This window comes from Thunnus thynnus, chromosome 8 (assembly GCF_963924715.1).
Source record: "Thunnus thynnus chromosome 8, fThuThy2.1, whole genome shotgun sequence".
In the NCBI taxonomy this organism is placed as follows: Eukaryota; Metazoa; Chordata; class Actinopteri; order Scombriformes; family Scombridae; genus Thunnus; species Thunnus thynnus.
This window is the reverse complement of record NC_089524.1, coordinates 13,548,519-13,574,895: the sequence shown is the minus strand read 5'-3', so window position 1 is coordinate 13,574,895 and position 26,377 is coordinate 13,548,519. Positions and strand designations below refer to the sequence as shown.

The 26,377-nt window shown below is 37.3% G+C and overlaps 1 protein-coding gene across 4 annotated transcripts; it reads left to right on the top strand.

The window, feature by feature from the left end:
- Positions 1-8,400: 8,400 nt before the first annotated feature.
- il12rb1 (interleukin 12 receptor subunit beta 1) lies at positions 8,401-26,372 on the top strand. Of its 4 annotated transcripts, XR_010929246.1 has the most exons (16): positions 8,401-9,011; positions 9,708-9,831; positions 10,019-10,167; positions 10,294-10,436; positions 10,551-10,587; positions 11,980-12,108; positions 12,777-12,853; positions 15,015-15,249; positions 15,343-15,489; positions 15,919-16,017; positions 17,001-17,156; positions 17,378-17,533; positions 17,684-17,753; positions 19,694-19,735; positions 19,841-19,916; positions 21,834-21,896. XR_010929246.1 is itself a non-coding variant. In XM_067596654.1 (15 exons), exons 1-15 carry the CDS (start codon positions 8,903-8,905, stop codon positions 22,155-22,157), a joined length of 2,031 nt encoding a protein of 676 aa, XP_067452755.1. In that variant the 5' UTR covers positions 8,403-8,902; the 3' UTR covers positions 22,158-26,372. The 4 variants fall into 4 exon arrangements, 2 of the variants coding, with proteins under 2 accessions (XP_067452755.1, XP_067452757.1); XR_010929245.1 differs by having other exon boundaries at positions 19,694-19,916; positions 21,834-21,906; XM_067596654.1 differs by lacking the exon at positions 19,694-19,735 and having other exon boundaries at positions 8,403-9,011; positions 21,834-26,372.
- Positions 26,373-26,377: the final 5 nt, after the last annotated feature.

The following is a 26,377-nucleotide window of genomic DNA, read 5'->3' as shown; positions in this document are numbered from 1 at the left end:
CAGCAAAAATTACATTTGATAAGATTTTGTCCCAGGGTCCCCCATCTGATAAGATTTTTGCTTTTAGATTTTTTATTACAGAAAGTGTATGAAACCCATGACTAAAATAGTCATATATTCTGTCATTGTGTTACTTATGGATTGAATTATACTGAAAATGAATTACTCCATTCCACATTATGAATTATTTTTTTTCTGGTGACCCTCTGGAACCCCCTCAAGGACACCTGTTGGTCCCCGGACCCCACTTTGAGAACCACTGCTTAATTTGAATGTGTTTTCAACCAGAATTAATTGTAATACGTTGATTTCTCCTGAGGTTATTATTACATTATTATATCAAATTTATTACAATAACAGAAAGGTTGAAATGTAACTACACCATTTCTCCAACTTTCCTGATGCAGAACAAAAGCATTTTTTTGTGAATCCGAAAGTCATGTGAGGTTCAAGACAGCAGCCCAAAACCATAAATATCCTCCTGTATGTGCATCTTTTTGAAATGTTGTGATTTGGTCTCATTTCTGAAATGAAATGGTCGTAAGATGCTTCCTCTTAAACTGTATGTGACACTGCCCTCTGGTGACAGAGAGCTGCAGCACTGATCTGAATTTGGTTGAAGTTATTGCTGCAAACTCATGAGAATAAATTTGTTTTTAGAGGTGAAACACTGGTAGGATGATATAAATACGAATATTTGTTTTTAAAGAATTTGAAATTTGTAGAAATATATGGACAGATAGTATGAGGAGATGTGAATTCTGTATTTCAGAGTGTGTTCAACAGTGTTCATTATTTTAGAAATATAAATAAACAGACATACAGTATGACATGTTTTTCTAAGCCCCTGATTTACAATCCAATATTATATTGATCTTGCTGATTATGAGTCATTTCTTTAGAAACATTAAATGTGAATAATTGTAACTCAGATACTCCCAAATAAAACAAACCCACAGAAACATCTTTCCTGCCATCTGTTGGACAATTGTGTTAAAACATGTAACATGGAGTGAATCATTTACCACTAAGGAGAAACAAGAACATTTTCATTTTTAATTTATTAAATTTTGGGGGGTAATTTGGGTGAAGTGAACCTTTAAATTAATTTGAGAGGGAAAAGCTCACCTCCATGATGAACTGTGAAGTCCCAAAAGACAATAATATAACACCCCAAATATATAGGCCTATACTATATATATATAGGGTATAGGCTATACCTAATAAAAAGCCTATACCTAATACTTTCATATCTGGAAATGTCTCATTTTACACATCTAATACTGATGAAATACAACTCTAGATCTTCTTCAATCCAACTGATCTGAAAACTTCCTGGAAATAAATACTGACAAGGACAAAGTAATAATCATTGGCCCAGATCATGTTGTCAGAGCTGTATGACATCATTTGACCTTCATGGATACTAAAAAAGTTATTCAAAATGTTCTTACTTAGACCAGGAAAATACTCTTTTTATATTTGCGATTCAGTCATCTTTAAATTATCTTCAGTTTAATGCAGCAGCCAACAACACTAAATGTTCAACCTAAATCATTCTTGTTCTAGCCTCATTAACTGGCTCCCAATATGCTTTACAATCTTTTTAAAGACAAATCCTCATCACATACCATTGATGTGAAGCCTTACTACGCTTAAAGGTGTCCTCATTTTTCTGACAAGGACTTCTCGCTGACCCCACAACCAAACTACTGCTAAAAGAGACACAAGGTGACAAAAGTGCACTGGCATATAATGGAAAAGTAACGCACATCAAGGGTTGTAGTGAGGTGCTGATCACTGGAAGTAGACTTGAGAGCAGAAAAAAAGTGTCAAACACTCTGGCTCCATATTTATTTATTTATTTATTATTTATTTATTTATTCATGCATATGGAGCAAGACTGTGCTGCACTTTTTTCCAACTCAAAAGTGCACTGACAGCTACAGTATGTCCTTTAACTCTGGAATATATAACTTGACTGAGTCAAAAGGGCTGAAGCTGGAGATATTTCATTTATTTATGTATTTTATTTAATTAAATTTGTCTTATTATTTCACCTCATTCATTCTACTGTCTCTCTTATTTCATTTTACTGTCTGTATAACAGTTTCTTTCACCTACAGTATTAGCTTTTAGCTGTAATACAGTATCTTCTTGTGTTTTATTGATCATGAAATAATACTTCATGAAATGGAAAGGTATGGTATTAGAGGGGTGGGACTGGGTTGGTTATATTGAAAGTTATATGGGAAACAGACAACAATTTGTGCAGATTGGTGACAACAAATCAACATCCTTGGACATTACTTGTGGAGTCCCACAGGGGTCAGTATTAGGCCCTAAATCTTTTGTTCTGTATATTACTGACACATATACAGTGCTGCTTGAACGTTTGTGAACCCTCTAGAATTTGCTCTATTTCTGCATAAATATGATCTAACGTGATCATATTTCCATGCAAGTCCTAAAACTAGATAAAGAGACATCAATTAAACAAATGAGACAAAAATCTTACACTCCAATGTTACATATATGTGTATGGCAAAAGTATGTGAACCTCTAGGATTATCAGTTCATTTGAAGGGATAGAGTCAGGTTTTTCAATCAATGGGATGACAATCAAGTGTGAGTCTGAGAGTCCCTAACTTTTTTAAAGAAGAGAAATCTGGGTCTTCACTATCAAAGTCTGAGCTTCACAACACAGGTTTGTGGAAGTGTGTCATGGCTCTAACAAAGGAGATTTCTGAGGACCTTAGAAGAAGAGTTACTGATGCTCACTAGGCTGGAAAGGGTTACAACATCATTTCCTTATACCATCTGTGAAACATGTTGGTGGCATTATCACGGTTTGGGCCTGCTTTGCTGCCTGTGGACTAGGATGGCTTGCAATCATTGATGGAGCTATGAGTTCCAAGTTGTACCAGTACCAGAACTGAAGCTCAACAGAGTGTGGGTCATGCAGTAGTACAATGACCCTAAACAAACAGGTTGCTCTACCAAAGAATGGTTAGAGAAAAAGAAAGTTAATGTTTTGGGATGGCCGAGTCAAAGTCCTGACCTTAATACTATTGAAATGCTGTGGAAGGACATGAAGCGGGTAGTTCATACAAAGAAGCCAACCAACATCCTGGAGTTGAGACTGTTCTGTAAGGAGGAATGGGGCTAAAATTCCTCCAAGCCGATGTGCAGGGCTGATAAACAGTTACTAGAATTATTTGGTTGAAGTTATTGCTGCAAATGTTAGTAACACCAGTTACTGAAAGCAAGGGTTCACATACTTTTGGCTCACACAAAATGTAAGATTGGATAAGTTTAATGTTTTTTTCTCATTTGTTTAATTGGATTCCCTATCATCTGGTTTTAGGTCATATTTATGCAGAAATAGAGGAAATTCTAAAGGCTTCACAAACTTTCAAGCAGCCCTGTAAGTAGTGATGTTCATTTTATTGGTGGATGACACAAATATTTTTTGTTCAAGGGAGAATTTACAGCAGCTTTTGGAGTTGATCACAGCAGAAATGAAAAAGCTAGAAATGTGGTTTGACAGATAGAAATTATCATTAAATCTGAACAAAACAAAACTTATGGTATCCGGAAATCGTAAAATAGACACACAACTACAAGTAATGATAAACAATATCAACATTGAAAGAGTATATGAAAATAGATTTCTGGGTATGATACTTGACCACAAAATCTGCTGGAAACCTCATATAAGATAAATGAGAACACAGTTGAAAAGAACTGTTGGAGTTCTGGGAAAGGCAAGACACATTCTGGATCATAAAGCATTGTACACTCTGTATTGCCATATTTAAATTACTGTGTGAAGATATGGGGAAACACCTACAAAAGTACCCTACATCCTACATTTTTCTCAAATTACAGCAGAGGCGAGAAATAGGCAATGCAGTAACAGAATCTTGATCCATATTTGATCAGTACCGCTTAGTTTGACAGTTTGATCCTCCCCCCCAACTTTATTGAGTAAACAACATACACATTTGTTTTGGTCTGAGATGATGTTGGTACTTTAGTGCGTCATCTAGTGGCTGAATGTCATGTATTGCAACTTTAAGGAAAGCAGAAGTATAAATCAATTAAAAAGGAGGTATCAAAATCGTTTTTGAGAGGTACAGGGATGAGGAGGAGGCGTTGCTTCTCTCATGACTGTGACACTTGTGGTAGATGTTGTTATTGTTGTTGTTGATCACCAGATAAATGTATTCGGATGTGTGATAAACATCAAGTATATTATGTAGGTTTATGAATTGAGCGTTAGAGAGGGGGCAGGAAATTATACATATTACCTTCCTCCTGTTTGTTTACTGAGAGTTTGTTGCTTATGTTAAATTCTATTGGTTTTTATTGGGGTTTTTTTTGTTTTTGGTTTACTTTGTGCCAACATTAACAAGTTATCTCCTGTGAGACGATTTTGATTTTGTATGCAAAGAAAATATTGAAACAGTTGTAGAAGAACATGAATGTAACATTCATGCTAGTTCCTCTGAATGCAGTAGGGAGGAGTAAAATTATAAGGAGGGTCAGCAGAGGACAGCCTTTTGTTTTTGTGGAGCCTTCAGTCTCCACAAGGAAACAACCAGAAGCAAAAGCTACTTCTGAACAAGTCTCAACTGAAAGGAAAAACAAAGGACTCAATCCAAAAGAGATGATTATTTTTCTGGACAAATTGGCCTCCACCCAAACACCAGAAGTTTACCTTTGGAGGTCCATCCACCCAGCAGAAGATAAAGAAACAAAAGGAGCCTTTTGTTTCAGTGAAGCATTCAGCCTCCAAAAAAGAGGAAGCAAAGGCTGCACCTCCATCCACCCAGAAGAGGATAACGAAACAGAAGGCACCTTTTCTTTCAGTGGAGTGTTCAGCCTCCAAAAAGAGGAAGCAAAGGTTGCTTCTCCATCCACCCAGAGGAGGATAAAGAAACAAAAGGAACCTGTTGTTTCAGTGGGGAATTCAGCCTCTAAAAAGAGGAAGCAAAGGTTGTTTCTCCATCCACCCAGAGGAGGATAACGATACAGAAGGTGTCTGTTCTTTCAGTGGAGCATTCAGCCTCCAAAAAAGAGGAAGCAAAGGTTGCTTCTCCATCCACCCAGAGGAGGATAACAAAACAGAAGTTGCCTGTTGTTCCAGGAGAGTGTTCAGCCTCCAAAGAACTAGAAGCAAAGGCTGCCTCTCAACAACCCACCAACCAGAGAGATGAGGAAAGGGCCCAAACAGAGGGAACATAAAGAAAAGCTCCTTCTGAAGAATCCCTGCCTCGTGGAGCGGAGAGGAACAAGCAGATTAAAACATCAAAAGTGATCAGCTGTGTGAAGACTGTCTTGGACAAATTGACTCCGAAAACTTTTCAAGACCTCATGAAACAGCTGCAAGATGTGACAGTAGACACAGATGAAAGGTTGAACTCATTTTTGAGAAAGGCATGTTGAGACCAGACTCACCTATGGTGTATGCCAACATGTGTCACTGTCACACAAAAGTAAGTCATGTGTCTGTTAGTGTACAATGATGTATACACACTGAAAATAGAAATGATATTTAACACCAGCTAACATAAAGGAAATAATGTTAGAGACAAACAATCAACTGTGCATTAAGACAAAAAGACAAAAAAGGAGAAAAACATAAAACTCAGTCTGAGTTGATGTAGATGATACTTGTCAAACAATGTGTGCTCCGAGCACTGAAAAAAAACAAAAATAAGACCACATTTTTGCACTTTCTGGCCTTTGTTTGCAGCAATTATGATTTCATTTAGGATTTCCTTCACAGCAGTGACGACATGAGAAAATTTAAGGCCGACTGGAAGGTGGAGTACGCTAAAGGAGAGGAGGCTGACTCTAACAGTCTGTAAAGTTAAACTCCATCCGTCCACCAACAAAAACACCATCCCCCAACTCCCAAATTCCCCCTGCCTCAACCCCAACCCTATTTTTTGTCTATATTTGTCAACTCTGTGATAGATTGGTGTCCTGTCCAGGTTACCTGTATAGATAGACCTGTATAAATATTGTCTTTTATCTTACATATCCCTATTTAAGCACTGCTAAATGAGCCGCATACTGATGTTAAACTACAAATACCTTCAGAGCAACTATTTTCACAAATATACAGTAAATGTAAGTAAGTGATGTTGCAAAGACATTTTATTTATTCTGATTTAATTTCCTTCTAGGTGTGCAATATGTTCAGTAGTTAGTTGTTATCCAGATAGGTTTGTGCCACTGTGAGTAACATTGCTGCAAAGCTTAACAGACATTGACAGATAAACACACATATCCAGGCTGCTGTTATATGTGATATGACATTAACCTCATTGATATGACAATCATGACCAAAGTTATTTTGTAGGTTGTTTCAATCCTCTTCATGACAGCTGGTTTTTTCCACCTGCTTCCAAGTTTGGCTGTTCTGAACAGCTATAAAGACTTTTCCCTTCTGAGTTAGATGCTAAACTAATTCTTTTCAAGCATAACCCGGCCCTTACTGTACTTTATCCACTTCGCTTCTTAAATACATGTAAAGGGCCGCTCTGTAGTCGCAATTGTGTAAGTTTACTGAGAAACAATGAGAGCTTGAGGTGTGAATTTTACTCTTGATACACAAACGTTTTTAAAATATAAAATAAGGTTTTAAAAGGGATCCAACTGAAAAAATACATCTGATCATATTATATCGAGGAGGAAGAGCACTCTAAACAAAATGATATAGGCCTATTTGATAAAACCAACCAAAATATGAAAAATAAGCATTCAAACTGGATACTTGGACAGATTAAAGTGATGTTTGGTTTGTTTTTTCAAAAGAGTCAGTGAAACAGCTTCAGGAGTCACCTTTTCAAAGTGAAAGTGGAAGTGATTTGGTGTGAAACTGTGTCATGTATAAATGGGGAATGAGGAACAGAATGAGGATGTAAGAAGAGTTTGAGGTGCCGGTGACAATCTCTATGCAGTAATACAACAGGAGCTCCAGCACAAGCTGGAAGTAATGTTGGTTATTAGGTGTTACAATTTTAAATAGTTGAACATCGTTTATATACCAATTTGTAACATATTGTATTACAAGTAATTAACTTGTACAGAGTTGCACAAAACCTTTCATTATAAGGTTATTATCTGAGGAAAGATGGGAAACTGCAGCTTCATGGACCAACAGCTAGTTTAAAGCCACTGGAAACCCAAATCCACAACAACCTTCTAACAATGTCTTATGTACATGGTAGTAAGCATGTACATAAGACATAGGGTCTTATGTACATGCTTACACATGCACGTAAACTTTCCTGATATTGGGTTTGAATTGGGCGTGGTTATGCTTGGACATTTATTACAAGAATTACGCAAATAATTCCACGAACCAATCATAAATGATGTGACATGCTGCAGTAAGCATATTATCTCATTTACTGAGTTTCTGTGTTATTGGTAGCGTTTCTGCTATATTCTTTTAATATTACGGCTAATTACCCACTGCACATTTAAACGTACACTAGTTCTGCTCACTCTTAGCTCTCCTTCTAATGACTTTCTTGCTAATCACACAGCTGTTTACACGCTTTTCAGATCTGCTAGTTACTTTAGCTTAGCAGCTAGCATTGACTTCCCTCTCTTCCTCTTGCTCTCTCTTGCTCAGTGTGTCTTATGTTTAGCTATTCCCCTGCCTCCTTTAGTGATAATGGGACATGTAATAAATGTTGTTTATTTACCATGTTGGAGGCAAGGCTCAGTGAGTTAGAAGCGTTGCTCTGCACCATGGAAACCCAGTTGTTAGCTAGTAGTTAGCCAGCCCCCAGTAGGTGGTGCGGGGGTCAATCAAAACCTGTTCTGCCACACCTACACAGTCTTGAGAAACAGCAAAATGAACTGTTTTTTTAAACTAGGTTTTCTATTAGTTATGGACGTTTATTTTAAGATTTTTGTGGACATCCATAGATGCATTTTTACTATTACTACTCAAGCCAAATTTCCAGAAGCTTTAATGTTAGCCCCAGTGACTGTCCAAACGAGGTGATTCACAAATTTTGCCTTGGTCAATGAGTAACATTAGCCAACTAAGAAGACACAACATGCAAATAAAACAACTTTGGAGTCACCTGCAGTCGTATTTCTCCTCTTTTGGTGGCAGCCAACTGCGTCGCCACACCTCCAGCCCACGAAACAAGCTAGCACATACCGGATATTAAACTACTGGTAAGACGGCAAACATGTCCACCTCCAAACTCGAAGTAACCAAGCACTAGATTAGTTACTGTAATGTACGTACTGAATTTCAAAATGTAATCCCTTAAATTACACTACTTAAGATGGAAAAATTGATTACATTACTGTAACGCTTTAGTGATGTCTTACTTCCAAATACTGATCAAGATATACACAAAAAGTTCAATAATTAGTCCAGAGTTCCAACAAAAATCACCTTATTTCAAAATCATCTTACCCAATAATCATAATTGAAGTATAAGTACTTAAAGTACTCTTTAAATTCAAAATTTTACTCTCCCGCTCCAACTTCTTGTGTGATGCAGCTCACATACACACTTATGTTACTCTATTGCAGTAGTTTCCAGTGTTTCCTCTAGTTTTTCTTCAATGGCCAGCTGGAATTGAACAAAAACAATAGTTGGGAAATTAACACCAAAAAAAAAAACAAAAAAAAACTGACAATAGAAATTCAAAGAATCGTTGCTTTCAGAATTGCTGTTGTGTCTGTCTGGCAGTGTGTCAAACGCAACCTCCCCCCGCCCCTGCCCTGACATTGTGGTTTTGCTGCAGCTCATACAACCTGAATAACCTGACATGAAACTTCTCTGACATTTCTGAGAAAGACAACTGAGTTACATGAAGGCAGATTGAATACATGGACTCTCACACACTCTGAGACATGATGTTCTGTCTAGACTTTCCACTATACCTCATGGAAAGTTTGAAGCGCTGGAGTTCAATATATGGATACGTTGCTGTGTTTATGTTCCTCACGACGGTCAGCAAAGGTAAATAAATATGGAAACCCTTAAAAATCTTTGTTATCCAGCCTTTATCTACCTGTCGGTTTACTTTCAATTTCTATCTGATCATATCACAATACAGTACCGGATACTAATCAGACATATGAAAATAACAAAGTTTCTGCTGTAAAAGTGCAACATCAGCCACAAAATGTTGGTTAGCTTATCAGCATCATGTGGTTTCCACTAAGGGTTGGCATCCGCTCTGCATTGCTCTGTGCAGCCTTATTGAAATGCCAGCCTTTATAGTTTTGTTTAGTTTTAAACCAATATTTTACACATTACCAGGTCAGTTTTTTACAAATAGGATGTCTGTTTTCTCATGTTGGAGCTTGAGTTTTCTCAGGACGATGGGACAGAGGGATTCAGTACTTAGACTGACGGACCAAGCCCCAAACCTCTAACCTTGTCAGAGTACATGTTTGAGACAGTGTAGAGTGCATTATTAAGTGCTTCACAAGATAAAATACGACATTTAAAACCGTATTGACAATATAAAAGGTTAAATAAAATAAGAAAACTGAGGTTGCACAGCTTTGTAGGTTTTTCTATTCGTCCCTTTTTTTGCTGAAGCTGTTTTCTCTGAAGACGAGGTCTTTGTTTATTTTTGGAGCAACCCGGTAAAATAAATGTTAGAACAGGTTAATAAATGAAATTATTTTGAAATGTGTTCCTCCAAAGGGTCAACATGTGAGGCTCCTTCAAGTCCTCAGTGCTTCAGAAGAAACGCTGATGAGTCAGTTTACATGTGTGAATGGAGCATGAACATGACTGAGAGCGATGTGACATTTGATCTTTACTTTAAGTGAGTATTGTTTGGGATGTGTGTAACTGTTGGAATTAGCTTTTCATCTAAAATCACAAGTACTGGATAAATACTTGAGGTTATCTCCAAAATGAATACACACCTTCAATCTACTAGTCTTAGGATTGTGAGATGCTTTCTGTTTGTTGTTTTCACTGCAATCATAGCTCTACATATTCATCCATAGTGAAACAAAATTTAACATTAAGAAGACCTGGCATGAGATCCCTGAGGAACAGCTGATTAAACATCGGCTTGTTCATATTCGAGTGGAAGCTCACGTAGGAAACTCCAGCTGCAGGTCACTTAAGACGTCTGTTAAACTTGTGGACACAGGTACTAGATGCTCCTCTGATTTTACACAACAACATAGGAGATTAAACACATTAACACAAACGTATATTTAGCATATAAAATCATAATAAAACATTACACACAAAATGTTCTGCTTTTCTTCAACAGTTAAGTATGAAGCACCAGGAAATATTTCAGTTTCCTGGTTAAAAAACAACCTCAGCTTGGTATGGAGAGCTGCAGAGAAGTATCCAGCTTTAGCCGAGGTGTGGTTTCGACGAGATAAACACCCCATAGAATCATGGGAAAAAGTGAGGCATAATTGTGATTTGCTATCAAATCTATCTAAAAGTCTATTGTGTCTGAAGAAAATGTTTGTTATCTTATATAATCATTTTAACCCTTTATCCACATTGCTGTTACAGAGAGAAATGACAACCACTATCAGTCAGACCTCTATGTGTGAGTACTTTCATGTCTTGTATGATGAAATGTTCATTTAGCATTATTTCATATTGTTGTGGGTGATCGGTTTGTTCTCTGCTTCTTGTGGAATTATTTCTGAGACACAGTGAATGATTACATCAGCGGTTTTGTATGTTTTTACAAAGGAAATACTGGTTAGTAGGATCAATTCATTGTTGGCTTTGGTCTTTTCATGTGATTTGATGAAAGGGGACATATTATGCTTTTCCTTAATTTCAGACATATATATAATGTCACAATGTCGGATGTTCATGTTAAAAGTGGCTGATGTGTCAAATAACAAGGTAAACGTATGTAGTAGTAATCCCTGTGAGCAAAAAGCAGCAGCTTCAGACTACTCTGAACGCTTGGTCTCCAACAGTTTTTTCTACTTTCGGCCCGAGCTGATGTCAGTTTGTGACGGATATCTTTAGTACAGTGACGTGCACAGCGCGTGAGGTCGCTGCTCCGCTCTAGGAGTAGTTATGCCAAGCCACAATGTCATTACACAGCACAGCAAAGTAAAATAAGTAGTTTACCTGTTGAAGGTGTGCTGGTTGTCTGCAGCTCTTCATAAAACATCTCACTGTGGCTGTTTCTGCTTGTAATATTCCTCCCTGCATTATTTCTCACTGATCTGCTGAACAAATAGCTCCAAATAGGCCCATATGTTGCTGTTCAATGCTCACTAATTCAGTGAAGAACACGTTTTTACTTCCTGTAGATTCTTCACAATAAAAGTCTCCCATTAGTTAGTCATTGATAAGCTTTTAATTTGAAGCAGTAAAGCAGGAAATGTTTGGTTTGCATTGACGGTAAAGTTACCTATGGGGAGGGGGGCCTTAAAGAGACAGGAGCTAAAACGGAGTGTAAGAGAAACTGTTTATATTAAAGGGCTGCATAAAGGGCCAGTATCAGATAAATAAGTTTTTCTGTTTTTTTGAACTGTGAATCATGCAGAGCTACTCTAATGGAGTCCAAAAATAAAAATTTAGAGCTAAGATGAGCACAATAGGTCCTCTTTAACAGCTGAAAAGTATGTTTTTGCTGTTGTCTATTGGTTTAAAGGACCAGTGTGTAGGATTTAGTGGCATCTAACTGTGAGGTTACAGATTGCAACCAACTGAACACCCCTCCCCTTCCCCTTCCAAGTGTATAGGAGAACCCACAGTGGCCGCGAAACTTGCAAAAAACACGGAAGGCTCTCTCTAGAGCCAGTGTCAGTACATCACTGTTGGGCGTTGTTACAACTGAGTTGAAACATTCAACCCAGGAGGGCAGTGAAACATGGCTTTTCAGTCTGACATTAAGCTACTATTAAAAGAGGAAAAATAACACAAATCTAATATGTCTAATTTATGAAATGTCTTACTCTCTCTTTTTAAACAGGCCAGGTCATTGTTGCAAATCTCTTGAACCATAAGGCTTACCAGGTTCAGATCAGACATCAGCCCACACTGGCCCGGGCCCTTAATCCACTGTGGAGTGACTGGTCTCAAGTTGTGATTGTTCCTGGAGGTGAAGTCATCATCATGTTGTCTGTATAAATGAATGACTGGATTATAACGTTCATGTTTTAGTGGGTGGCACTTTAGACTTTATTATCCATCATTAAATAATTTTTGTTGGATCATTTACATCGTTAGACAAAAAAAGTGAGCGTTAAATCATCTTATAGCTGCACTAGACGTAATGTAAACATCTAATTGGTTCACAAACCTGAATCACAAAATGACACAACAAAAGAGAAGAGCATCAAAATCCCCAATGACTGATCCAATATGTAACTGTAGATTCTCTCTTCTCTGAACTGTGGTGCCAGGTATGATTACTGCCCTGAAATGATCTGTGTACACTGGAAGTCATGAATCTGAACTCAAAATGTAATATATATCTTGTTTTGAACGGTAGCAATATGTGTCCTCACCTTTCCCACCACATTGCCTTGCACTGTATTACATTTCTGAGGTTTTGATTCCTCGATATTTATACAGTTGCCTCTTTCCTGCCTTTGCCGATGACAAGCTGTAAAATGTGTAAGATTAGTTCCACTCTAAAAAACACTTTTGTATAATGGAGATTTAAAAGTTCTAACTAGATGCAAAATCCCTTTTTGCAATAGAAACTATTTTCCCCAAATGAAAACAGAAATAGCCTTGTCACTAATATTTGTGTTTTTACTGCAGAGCTTGAACATAAACCCGAAGTCACCATGACCAAGACGCTTGTAAATAACGGCCGAAGAGTGACACTAACTTGGAAGGTAAACCAGTAAAGGGAAAACTACACCAAAACATACAAACCTGTGGATCTAGATTAGAGTGACACACATTTAAAACTGTTTCTTTCCACCAGCATATATTGACATTGTCCCACAATGTGCAACAAGTACTCCAAATGAAACAAGAAAATACATAATTGGCCCATGCCCTCCAGACCAACAAATATAAGCGTTTTTTGATCCAAAAATGTCAAAAATAAAACCGATTTATGATCTTGACAATGCTATAGTTAAGGTTTCGTTAGTTTTAGGCACTAAAATAATTTGGTTAGATTTAAGAAATTAGGGAACTTTTGTTGTCATAGTCACTATAATAATAATTGGTTTATGGCTAGGGTACGACCAAAATCATGATTAAAATATACCATTTAAGAAACCAACCAAAAGCTACCTGAGGAGTTTTAAGAAATTATACATTCATATTTGTCCAGTTGCACAATCAGTATGTCAATTTGATACTTTAATTCAGACAATTCATGAGAAATGTTGAATTGCATTGGAAGCAGCATGTGCCCATTTTAGCAGTATTCAACTTTCAGCATTATCAAAAAGTCACGAGAGTCAAAAGGAAGTTTAATTCTAACCTTCAACATCACTAGTCCAAGTGATCAAGTAATCTGGGACATGTACATTACTCTCCTTACTCTAAAGTTTTAGCCATGCAAACAGTGTGGCTCTGAGGTCGGCAATGTTGGTCTGTTGGTCCACCACTTTTTGAATTCTTTTATTTTTAAAGCAGCTATAATCAATATTTTTACGACAGAAACAAATGAGTTAAGTGTAATATGAGAGGAGTCGCTCATAGCATGAACCTACAGAGAATTTACCCCTGACTCTGCAGCTCCCCTCGGCTTTGTAAGAGCTTCACATCAAGTTTCACCTCAATGTTTAGCAGTCTGGCCTGCAGCTTTATTGTTTTGGTTCACCCTCACCTCTCTCAATTTTGGCCACAGTAGTCAGCTTTTTTCAGCAAAGAAGCTCTTAACTCCTATTGTACACTACCTGCTCACCACCAAACCAGACATAGTTAGCGACTAGCTGGTGAACATAGTAGAGCATTTAGCAGCTAAAGAGCAAGATATTTCCCTCAGGAGTTTTTGGAGACCAAAAACGACTAAAAATGAGTGAATACTAGACTTACATTTGCCAGATAGCCACTTGTGGTAGTGCAGCCAAAAATCCCCTGCAGATGTAAAAACATTTTCCCAATAGACCGCCATTATAAAAGGGACATCTGTAAAACTGTTGAAAAGACACCTTGAACTGCAAACAAGGTCAATTGGTACTTTTTATTATGAATCTTTAATCCATGAAGGTTTGATGTTTATAAAAGTTTCTCCGAGCCTAGAAAAGTGCTTTTAGAGTTTGTGACATCATTCCAATGTAAAGTCTATGGGCTGAGTGGGAACCATCTTTATATACAGTCTATGGTGGGAATGCATGGGCAGGGCTAGAAAACAGAAGTTAGCTGGAAGCTAGAAAACTTTTCTGGCTTATGCGCCAGGTGAGAAAATTTCATTCAAGTGATTGGGCGCCATCTTTGAGTCCGGTACATTTTTTTCATTTTCAAGTCTTCAGTCTCAACCGATGTTTATCAGATTTCACACAGCTCTCTCTGGAGTCAGAAAAGACTTCATAAAACATTTTCTTACATATGCTTACCAAGACCTGAAACCGACTTTGAGCACACAAACAAAAACAATCAGACCTTTAACTTTCTTTCATACACCTTCATCTGGCAGAAATTTCAATTTGTCTTTTGGCGTATGTATTTTGTCTTTAGTGTTACTGAGCAAATATTAGCATCCTAAAATGCTAAACTAGCGTGGCACACACAGTAAATGTTACAGCATGATTGTGGGCATGTTATCCTGATGACATTAGCTTTTAGCTTCAAGCACTGCTGTGGCCAAGTAACGCCTCACAGACTTGCTAGCATAGCTGTAGACTCTGTAGTCTTGTTCAGGGCAATCAGTGTCTCTCATACTGAAGTTTCTACCACTTTATGCTTTTCATTTTCATTGTTTTATTGTTCGCCCCAGTGCAGGGCTGATCCAATTGTGGTTGATTATATGTATATTTCTTTGTTCACTTACTTGAGTTTGCTGTGTTTGTCTGAATTGTTATCCATTCTGCTCCTCAGCCAGTGCAACATGCAGCAGCAGTCAGAGGAGTGACTTACAGCCTAAACGACACTCAGTCTTCTCATGGATGTCCTTGTCGTCCTGTGAAGAACAGAGATCCCATCAGCACGACTAGTTACACTACTTATGTGTCATACTCAGCTGTCAACATCTCTGTTATTGCTAGAAATGCAGCAGGGTCTTCTCCTCCAGCAATCATACAAGTGCCAGCTGAAAGTGCTGCGGATTTAAAAAGTAGGCTAAAGTGTGTTTGTGCTTGAGTGTGTCACATATGCATATTTATCCTTAAGTAGACCTTAAATACTGTTAATTCTTTTTCCCTTGCAGCTTGTGATGAAACATTACTGAATGTAAAAATAAATAAGACAACTTGCCTTGAGTGGTACGAGTTTCAAGATGGTGATCCAAGACCAGAAAATATTCTAACTTTGTCGGGAAGGAAGAAAAAAAAAGAAAAGATGCAAATAAGAAAAAGTAAGGTCACACAACTTTATCACCTTTGTTCTACAGAGAACAAAAACAAAGGAGAAGATAAAAACAAAAACAAGACAGGGTTGTTTATATGTCAAATCTTATCCTTGGTCTAACTTTACACCAAATTTCATTGATGGTTTTGAGACAAATGGGTACAAAAAACATTGTTCTTACAATTATTTCATTTTTATTACCACCATGGTGAAAATAATAAAATAGGTCACACTGCAAACCAAAACCAAATGCAGGGAAAATACCAAACACGTGGTGGAAACACATCTGTTGTTCAGCCTTTTCTGTTGTTCATCACTTGTTTGTATCGTTACATCTTACATTGTTCATTTAATGTTATAAAACCTTGTAAAAGAAATATTTTCTCTATAAGGTAAACTGTATATCAGTTTGACTTTCTTTCTGTTTCTGTTACAGACATAAAAGACTATGTGCGTTACCTTTACTTCGAACACAGATGTATCAGAGGGAAACCACGGACAGTTAAAATGTGCCTTTTTTATCAAAAAGAGGGTGGTAAGTGTCTTTTTAATTAGGTTGCTCTACATGTTGTGTACACTAACAAGTACAAGTTCATATTACTAGATAATTGAGCCATAAAGTCAACCCTCTGCGGACTTTATGGCTTTACTATAACGTCACACTACTTCCTCCTTTGGTCCCAACAGGCACAAATAATTGCAACAGCAGCTAAATAGCTTTATCTTGTAAATGTAAACACATATTATTTTTTGGGCATTTGCTAAAATGACTGATTCTGTTGTTTTTCTTTGAAGGACATTCACGTAAATGCAATTGTGCAGGGGATATTGCTTAACAGAGTCTGTCAGTCTGTCAGTCCACCATTGTGGTCCAGACTGAAATATCTTAACAACTGAATGGACAGCCATGAAGTTTTGTGCAGACATTCGTCCTCAGAGGATGAAACCTACTCACTTTGGTGATCTCACGACTCTTCCTCTAGCGCCACCATGAGGTTGTGGGTTGAGTGAAATGTCTCAAAAACTGTTGGATGGATTGCCAGGAAATTTGGTACAGATTATTATGGCCTTTAAGGACAAATTGTAATCACTTAATGATCATCTGACTTTTAACTTAGTGCCATCATTAGGTCAAAATTAATTTCAATTTGATCCATACTTTTGTTTATGACAAAAATACCTCCAAAGCTAATCACATTCCCATCAGCCTGAGCTGTACTGTGTTTAGTGCATATTAGCAAATGTTAGCAGGCTAATACAATAAACTAAGATGGTAAACAAGATAAACATTATACCTGATAAATATGAGCATGTTATCTTTGTATCACTGTGAGCGTGTTAGTATGCTGGCTAGTTCTGTGAGGCACATTTTTCAGTACCCAGTGTTTTCAATAAGGTGGGTTACTGTATGGTGCTTACACTGATCCAGTGCAGATTGGTGCATCAAGGTGATAAATCTAAGCCAAGTTTGTCTCCACATACTGTAAAAGAACCCTAAATTTGTATTTTCCTCTTCAGTTCCGCGCAGAGAACCCCAGGACTTCACTGCGTTTAGCGAAACACACAGTTCTGCTAACCTGTTGTGGAAAGCAATTCCCTTTGTGGACCAGCAAGGTTTCCTCACACACTACAAGCTTTGCAGTGTGAAAATTGGCTCACAGGACAAGCAGAAAGGTGTGAACATCACTTTTTTTTTTTGACTCATCTGTAGCCTTTTGTTTATTTCACAAAGCTTTGTAGACCTGAAGGGAAGAGTGCATATTTTCTCATGTATAGCTTCATGTATTATTTCAAATGTACAATATCCCAACTTTTGACTTTTGATACTCAATTTACAAATGACAGTAACTTTCAATATACATTAGATTTTTTTTCCATATCCCATTTAATTTCAGAGTGCCATAACATATCAGCCTCACTGACAAAATACTGTCTAGAAAACTTGACACCAGGAACGAGATACGATGTCACCCTTGCCGGTGTGACACGAGCGGGAGAAGGGCTTCAAGCCAATGTAACTATCAAAACGCTGCCAGAGAAGCCTTTGAATGGTACTGTATCAGACTTACAAAATGGACTCTTGTGTTGAAGCATCTTTGTGGTTTGTCATGAAGTTATAGTATATGCAAATCAATGGAGCAGTTTTTCCACACGTTGCTGCTAACTAATTTTTTCCTATCTTCCTTTTTTCCCCAAATTAGTGTGGTTAAGTCTCGGATTGCTGTTTGTGTTCTTTTTAATGTCAATAATGTTCACCTTCATCTTGAAGAGGTGAGTGAGCCCGACTTTAAGCATTCTATAATTTTGGATAAAAGTAATAATAAGCCTACAAACTACAGTATGTACTCTCTTTGTAGAGAGATGTGGAGATTTTAACAATTGATGTTCTTTAAAGCAAGACTATGTAACTTTTGCAGAACATTGGTAACTGTGGCAAATAAAGCTTAAAGGGGAGGTATACTGCAAATTTTCAGGTGTATATTTTTGTTCTGGGGCTCTACTGGAATATCTTGCATTATTTACAGTTCAAAAAACTCCTTGTTTATCTTATACTGGCCTTTTATGCAGCCCCTTAGATCAGCCTCTGTCAGAAACAGGGCGTTTTTGCTTCTGTCTCTTTAACACCCCCCTCCCGATGAGCCCACTCTGTTCTGATTAGTTAGTTTCAGGAAGCTTCATCTCTGCAGACTATCCTCGATTCAGGAGGCTACATGAACAAACTACAGTATGATTTTGCTGCTTTTTCTTAATCTTTACTTGAAATGGAAACGTCTCAAATACATCTGTAGCAAAAAGTTTGATGTTTATGACTTGAAATCCTGTAGTGTAAAAGGAACAGCGATAGAATATTGAGCAGAAACCCACAATAGCCAATGAGAGCGAGCTGATCAGGAAGTGTCACCAACCGGATGTTGCGTACTTGTGTAGAACAGAAACATGGCTGCCAACAGCACAAATAGGACTTTTGTCTCCCAAGCCAGAGAATGTATAAAAATGACTACATTTCAAATGATCACAAATTTCACTCTCCACTCCACCTGTGTACAAATTACAATAACATTAGCATGTAGCAGTAGCTTGCACTAGCCCCGTTTGAGTCTAACAATAAAACAATGTATTTCCAACTCACCTCCAGCTTAGGCTGCAAAAGCTATAAGCTTTGCTGATTCCGTCTTTTCAGCCATAAGTACATCCACAGTTTTCTTCTCTTTTTTGCTTTTCGGTTCAAAACATAGCACACACAATTGCAACCAGCTGACGACAATAGTTCGCCTCCATGTTTGTTTTTTTTCTAAAGTCATGTATGATCATGCAAGTTTCTGTGAGATCCTAAGTCCCTGGAATCGTGTGTGTGGTCTTACGTCTTGAATGAATCATCTGGTGTATGCATTCTTATGATTAAAATACTAAAAATAGGTTAAATCTGTTGTTATGTCTGTGGTCTCCCACGTTTTTAAAACCTGTTAAGATTTGAAAATCCTCTAGTGTGTACCAAGCATAAGGCTACCAACGGACGGCCGTTTATGGGCATGTTGTAACAATCTGATGTCATCACGAGGAGGAAGTAGAGGTGACTCTGAGCAGGTTAAAGTCCTGGCTTTTGACTTTCAGAGAGCATTTTACATTACATTATTTACGTTCACCTGAAGTTTTGGAACTCTGACCATGTTTAACATAGACATCTGACATTATAACAATATAAGAATAACTAGAAGTAACAAAAAGCATGACATGTCCCCTTTAATGACACACCAAATTTCCCTTTATTTTCCAAGATTCTCTGGAGTCAGCTGCTCGTTTTACTTTTGCGATAAACCATTGAAATGTTTGTCTGTCACATGTTGAAATGTAATAGCACAAGAGATGAGTCATGAAGTCAGCAAACTAACTTAGTAACGTCAGTTAGACAACAATATCTGAAGTTAGCGAACATTAACCACCATAGTGGTCATACCAGAATAAGTAAGGCTGTAGCAGCAAAACCCCTGAGTGTATTTAATTTGAGTAAGGGTGCAATTTGTGTCATTTCTTTCTTCAAAAGTTACACAGTCTCAGTTCAAAGCCACTACAATGAGTAGGGGATTTTATTTACAGTCATATCAGCTTTAAAATTATTCTGATGGCATTAGATTTTTGTTGGTAGAAAAATGAAACACCCTTGATGAAAATGTGTGTAGTCCATTCGCTGCTTTTACTCTCTATCCACTCAGTTTCACAGAATAAATGGCCACATATACTGAAGAGGCTTTAAAGTATGTGGATTTTCTGAACAACTGTTCATTTGCAATCTTTAAAGCATCTATTTGTTCCTCCTGGCTGGCACGTTTTAACAGTTTCTGTTCTTTTCTAATACTTAGAATCAAAAACTTGATGTTCCCTCCTGTGCCGACACCTGTCATTTTAGATTTCACCAATCATCAGCCACAGAATCAGGTAAATCTCATTAAGGATTGCACTTTACCTGGGTTTGAAACTGTGTCACATGTGGGTAGTTTTTGTGCTTTCTGAGTAGTTTTTGGGCTTTTAGTCATTTATGTACTATAGAAGTTTGCTATCGAGTCACAAATGCCTTGGGACACGTTTGGGGTTTTAACCTTTTTGACAATGACGTGCACTCTTTTCACACTTCTGTACAATGTAACGGTACAACATTTTTGAAGACAGTGGAATTTTTCAATTGACTCCCACCAGAGCTTGTCAGTTCAAAAAAGTTCAAGCATAAAATATTGCAAACAACATAAAACATCAAAGCAGGCTTAAGATTCCAGTTGCGTTAATAACATTTTGTCAAACATATTTTATATGAAAATGCACCATTTCATTGTCAGAATATCAACGAACAAATCGTAGTATGTGTGCATGATTACAACAAACAATAGTATGTATAGAGACTGTGTGAGTGTTCCACAATCTCATCAGAAACACTGTTTGCTCGGGAAGATTTGCATTTTCTCACTATTTTGTATCATGAAGCATTCAGCAGATTTATCTCCAATAAAAGTCTAGGGCCCACAACTGACAGTATTTTTTCTTCTGGCATTGTTAATTTGAGGTAATTGTGCTAATATCTTGCTGTTATTATGGCAATGATTTATTTATGTTGAAATAACTCTTACTGCATCTTTAACACCCGAAAAACGATAGAAGTGGAACACAACAAGAGGCAGAGCAAAACAACAATCAACAATCAACAACGTCATCCTGAGTTTGCACATGTTGTGAATGAGTGGTAGCAAATGAGTTGTGTATGTACTCTATGTATATATGTTAATAAGGTTGTGTTGAGTGTGTGGAGGCTGAAGTACAGTAATTAGAAAAGTACGACAAAGACAAAAGGAGGCAGTTGATGTGAGTGGATGTATTACATATTACTTTTTCCAGGGAAGTAGATGAAATGAAGGAAAGTCCCTAATGAAGTAGCTGAAATATGATGTGAGATAGCCACAAACCGTTGATTTGACCAGAAAGAAGAACTCTCAGACTTGGTAAACAGGGTGTACAGTAAATCAGTACAGTCAGTTCATGTCTATTCTAAGGAAGTGTCAACCGTCTTTGTGATTTAAAAAAAGAGCTCACCTCTGTTCTCCTGTGAAAAAACATGCAACTCAAACTTTTTGTGGTTGTATTTCTAATAAAACCATACCTCTATATCATAGGGTAAATGTAAAAAAAACATGGTTGACAAGACAAAACATGTTTTTTAGTTCTTGAAATGTTTACATCTAAGCAATCTAGTTCATCTAAGCCAAGTCAATTACAACTTATGTGTTTCAACTTACATAAAGTTACAATTTTATTTTAACTGTGATTCTTTGGTTCCTTCTAAGCTATTATAAAGAGAAATGATAATGGATTTTAGCCTCAAATTTACATACATTTAATACTTAGATGCATAGCAACAACAGACTCTTACAGTATTTGTACAGCAGATTTTTCATTTTTATACTATTTCTTTTTATATTTAACAAAACCATTTTCCTTTCCCTCATTCTGTTTTTGCACTTCTCAAACTAATTAACAAGTTACATCTTGTTTGTTTAATCCATACAAATTGTTAAAACATGCACACAGTTTTTGGCCATGTGCAGTAAATGTCATAAGTCTCAGCTGGTTGCCTAGCAACCTCAGGGTGATTATGAGACTAGCTTCATACTAACCTTACAGATATAAGAGTAAGCATATTTCTCAAAGTTTCAAACTATTCCTTCAATTATTTTTATTATATATGTATATGGCAGTCAGAGAGGACAGCAAGCTAAGAGTTTCATTGTTTGCTCTCTGTGCATATGTTAATAAAACATGAATCTTGAATGTCACTGTTCTCTGCTAATGCGACCTACTGTACAACAGGAGACAATGGAGAAGGAAGAGAAGGTGCATGAGCTGACGTTGCACCAGCTGCCTCCAGAGCACAAGACTCTCCTCGAGGACCTCGAGGAGAGCACTGTCCAGGAGCGGGATGACAGTACTGACGAGGACCCGGAGAATGAGAGGGGAGATTCACAGATGTCAGAGGGGACCAGTGATGAGTGTTTGAGTCCTGGCTCTACAGAACAGGTGCTGAGGTGCTCTAGAGAAGACATCGAACAGATGGATGAGCTCACCATGCTGATATACAGGAAAGGACTGGTGTTCGATGTGAAGACAGACTCCCCTGAAAATGGACTTAACTGAAGGTTTTTCCACTGCATAAATGTAACAGGGTTGATATGTTTGTTGACTAATACTAAAGACTGGATGACTCAATGTAGTATTTTTATATAGATGTCTAAAGAGCATCTTGTAATAAGGAAAATATGTAATTCTTGTTTGACGTTCATGTCTGTATGACTAAACACAGTGACATTACATCACATTACATAGGGAGGCCAGTTTATGAAAGCAAGCACTCACAGGCTTTGTCAGTGCACATTGTCAATAAACCTTAGTAGATAGTAAATTTTGGTTCAGACTTTTATGATTCTTACAATCTTTAGGTTTGTCCAGACAAAAAAGATTCTTACATATTGACAAATTTTGTTGCACAGACCTGCTTTTTAGCCATGTCAGCGTCACCACGACGGCCCACCACTTTGGTCCAGACTGAAATATCTCAACAACATCTGATGGACTGACATGAGCTTGATTTTGTACAGACATTCATGGTCCTCAGAGGATGAAGCCTACTGTCTTTGGTGCTCCCCGGACTTTTCCTCTAGTGTCACCATAAGGCTGACATTTGTGGCTTGTATGTCCCAATAACTGTGTGATGGATTAATTAATGAATTTGGTGCCATTCTTTTTCTTTGTGAACTTTGGTGATCCCATAACTTTTCATCAATAGTTTTGCTTTGTGATCAAGCACCTTCAAAACTAATAACATTTCCATCAACCACAGCTGTACTTTGTGTAAGGTGCTACTTTGCATGTTAGCAAGTGCTAACACACTAAACTGAAAAACCAATTAAAGGATAAATAATACTTGAACAATAAACCTATTGATTTCTCATGTAAAAATAATACTAAAATATATTAAAATCAAGGACTGCATTTTAAGTTTTAAAAAGGTATATCAATTATTCAGATGCAGGAGCATATGACCTAAATAATTTATATTGGCAGAAAAAACCTTTTGACTTTTTCAACACAACTCTCTGAACAGTTATTACATTCACTTCACTGCAACTACAAAAGATCAAAAAACAAATTTAAGACCTTAAGGTTCTACAATAACCATTACAGCCTCACCAGAGCTGCTAGCAATGGCTCCTATTATGTGTTATTTTTCTGCAATATGCAACTAAAAAAATACATTGAAAGAGTCTTGACCAAGTGTTGTTAAAACAAAACCTGTAGGAAACTACAAAGAAAAGAAGCGGTGGATGTGACGGCTGAGTAGCGCAAATGTGAACATGTCAAAAGGTGAGCATGTGACAGGAAGTGGTCACAAAAACAATGACCTTAAAAAAGGTTCACATGCAAGTGAAATGCTAGATTACTCATAACCAAAAACACTCCTGTGGCGTTTCGAGCTCCCCTGTTCAAACAAAAACGTGTCATGCTGATTTGTTATAAATGATGACAGACATATATTATTTTCCACCACACCGCACTTTTATTTCTCAGCAGAAAAAAAAGTATTTTTCTTGGTTCCTGCACTGTTTGGTTGTAGCTTGGTTGAGAAGACTGAAATCAGCAAGAATATCATTCACATCACTATCACTTTGTGTTACATGTTTTATCTCTCACCACATCGAGATTAAGATCACGTGTTCTGACCACAGACGGCAGGCGGACACCTAACAAATGTGATGTGTGGTGAAGTAAATACTATCAACAGACACCACAGTGCTGTGATCTGTGTGTATATTAAAATCCAGCTGAACTTGAACTTTTTTTGTCTACTACAGCAGTGGTTCTCAAACTTTTTCACATCAAGGATCCCTAAACTGACACAAATTAGACCACAGACCCCCATCTGATAAAATTTTTGCTTTTAGATGTTTTATTTCAGAAAGTGTATGAAACCCATGACCAAAATACATCCATACATTCTGTCATAGATTGAGTTATTATGAAAATAAATGATTCCCCTTCTTGCTGGGGACCCCCTGGAATCCCCTCAAACATTATTCATTCTCTGCTTATGAGTCTCATAGTTTGCTATTATGTATCAGGCTTTAACAAAACTAGTGTTGGTCATCAAATATCAGCAGGAGTATTTATACTTATACTTACCCATAACAGAAACTAATGCACAAATATCAGCTTGTATCAGTCTTATCTCGCACTTGGTCAATCTAGGTTTTTAGTAGGACAACAGAGGAAGTTACAAAGGGCTTCAATGTCCTCATTTAGGTGATGACTAATAAAAGTTATCACAATAACAACCAAGTGTTTGGATGCATCAAAACATTTTACGTTGTCAAGAGGAGCTTTGTAATTATCAGATATTGCATCAATGGCTAGGCCTGCAGGCATCAGCAGCTAATATTAATCACAGACCTATATAAATAAAAACTATTAGTGCATTCTAATATTCTCCAACTGCATTGAGTAAAATAAAGCACATTATGTACTACAAATGTAAACCAAGGTTTAATCCCACCACCAAATTTCAAAACACTAACTTGGAAAATACTCACAAAGATAGACAATCATTAGACAGTTTTTTTTTATATAATAATCATGAGTTAATAGTGAAAATATTCAAACGTGCCCCATCACTCAATCATTCATGATCTAAATTTTTCCCCAAATTTCATATACAGTTCTGCCTGAAAGTTTGTGAACCCTTTAGAATTTTCTCTATTTCTGCATTAATATTACCTAAAAGGTCATCAGATATTTACACAAGTCCTAAAACTAGATAAAGGGAACCCGATTAAACAAATGAGACAAAAACATTAAAGTTATTCATTTATTTATTGAGGAAAATTATGCAATCTTACATATTTGTTTGAAGCAAAAGTATGTGAACCCTTGCTTTCAGTAACTGGTGTGACCCTCTTTTGCAGAAAATGTTTTCGGTAACTGTTTATCCGCCGTGCACATCAGCTTGGAGGAATTTTAGCCCATTCCTCCTTACAAAATAGTCTCAACTTGGAGATGATGGTGGGTGTCTTTGCACTAACTGCCTGCTTCAGGTCCTTCCACAGCATTTCTATAGGATTAAGGTCAGGGCTTTGACTCGGCCATTCCAAAACATTATCTTTCTTCTGCTCTAACCATTTTTTGGTTGAACGACTTGTGTGTTTAGGGTTGTTGTCTTACTGTATGACCCACTTTCTGTTGAGCTTCAGTTCACAGACGGACACCTTGACATTTTCCGGTAAATGTGCTGGTATAGCTAAAAACTCATAGCTCCTTCAATGATTGAAAGCTGTCCTGATTCAGAGGCAGCAAAGCAGTCCAAACCATGATATGCTGCTTATGCTGGAATGCAGTGTTTGCTCATCACCAAATATAATGCTTCTCTTTCAAGCCAAAAAGTTCAACTTTGGTGTCATCCATCCACAGAACATTTTTCTAATCACCCTCTGGCTTATCCACGTGGTCTTGAGCGAACCGCATATGACAGCTATGTTCTTTTTGGAGAGAAGTGGCTTTTTTCCTTGTAACTCTGCCATGCACACCATTGATGTTCAATGTTCTCCTGATGGTAGACTCATAAACATTGACTGTTGCCACTGCATGAGAGGCCCTTAGTGTCCTAGATGTTACCCTGGAGTCCCTTGTGGCCTCCTGGACTATTACACACCTGCTCTTGGTGTGATCTTTGTTGTTCGACCACTCCTGAGGAGGGTAACAATGGTGTTGGACGTCTTCAATTAGAACATGATCTGCCTGACAGTCGACTGGTGGATTCCAAACTCTTTAGAAATGGTTTTATAACCCTTTCCAGCTTGGTGAGCATCAATAACTCTTCTTCTAAGGTCCTCAGAAATATCCTTTATTCCACAAACCTGCGTTGTGAAGCTCAGACTTTGATAGTGAAGACCCAGATTTCTCTTCTTAAAATAAGACAGGGCCTCCCAGATTCACACTTGATTGTCATCCCACTGATTGAAACACCCAACTCTAATTTCCTCTTCAAATAAATCGATAATCCTAGAGGTTCACATACTTTTGCCACACACAAATATGTTACATTGGATCATTTACCTAAATAAATAAACAAACAAGTGTAAGGTTTTTGTCTCATTTGTTTAATTGATGTCTCTTTATCCAGTTTTAGGACTTGCATGGAAATCTGATGACATTTTAAGTCATATTTATGCTGAAATAGAGCAAATTCCAACAAACTTTCAAGCAGCAATGTAAATCTCTTACTAGGTTTCAATTATAAATAAATAAGCAACAAAGCTAATTAGTCAGTCTGAAACTGAAAAGGTAAATTCTTGGTAAATATGAGT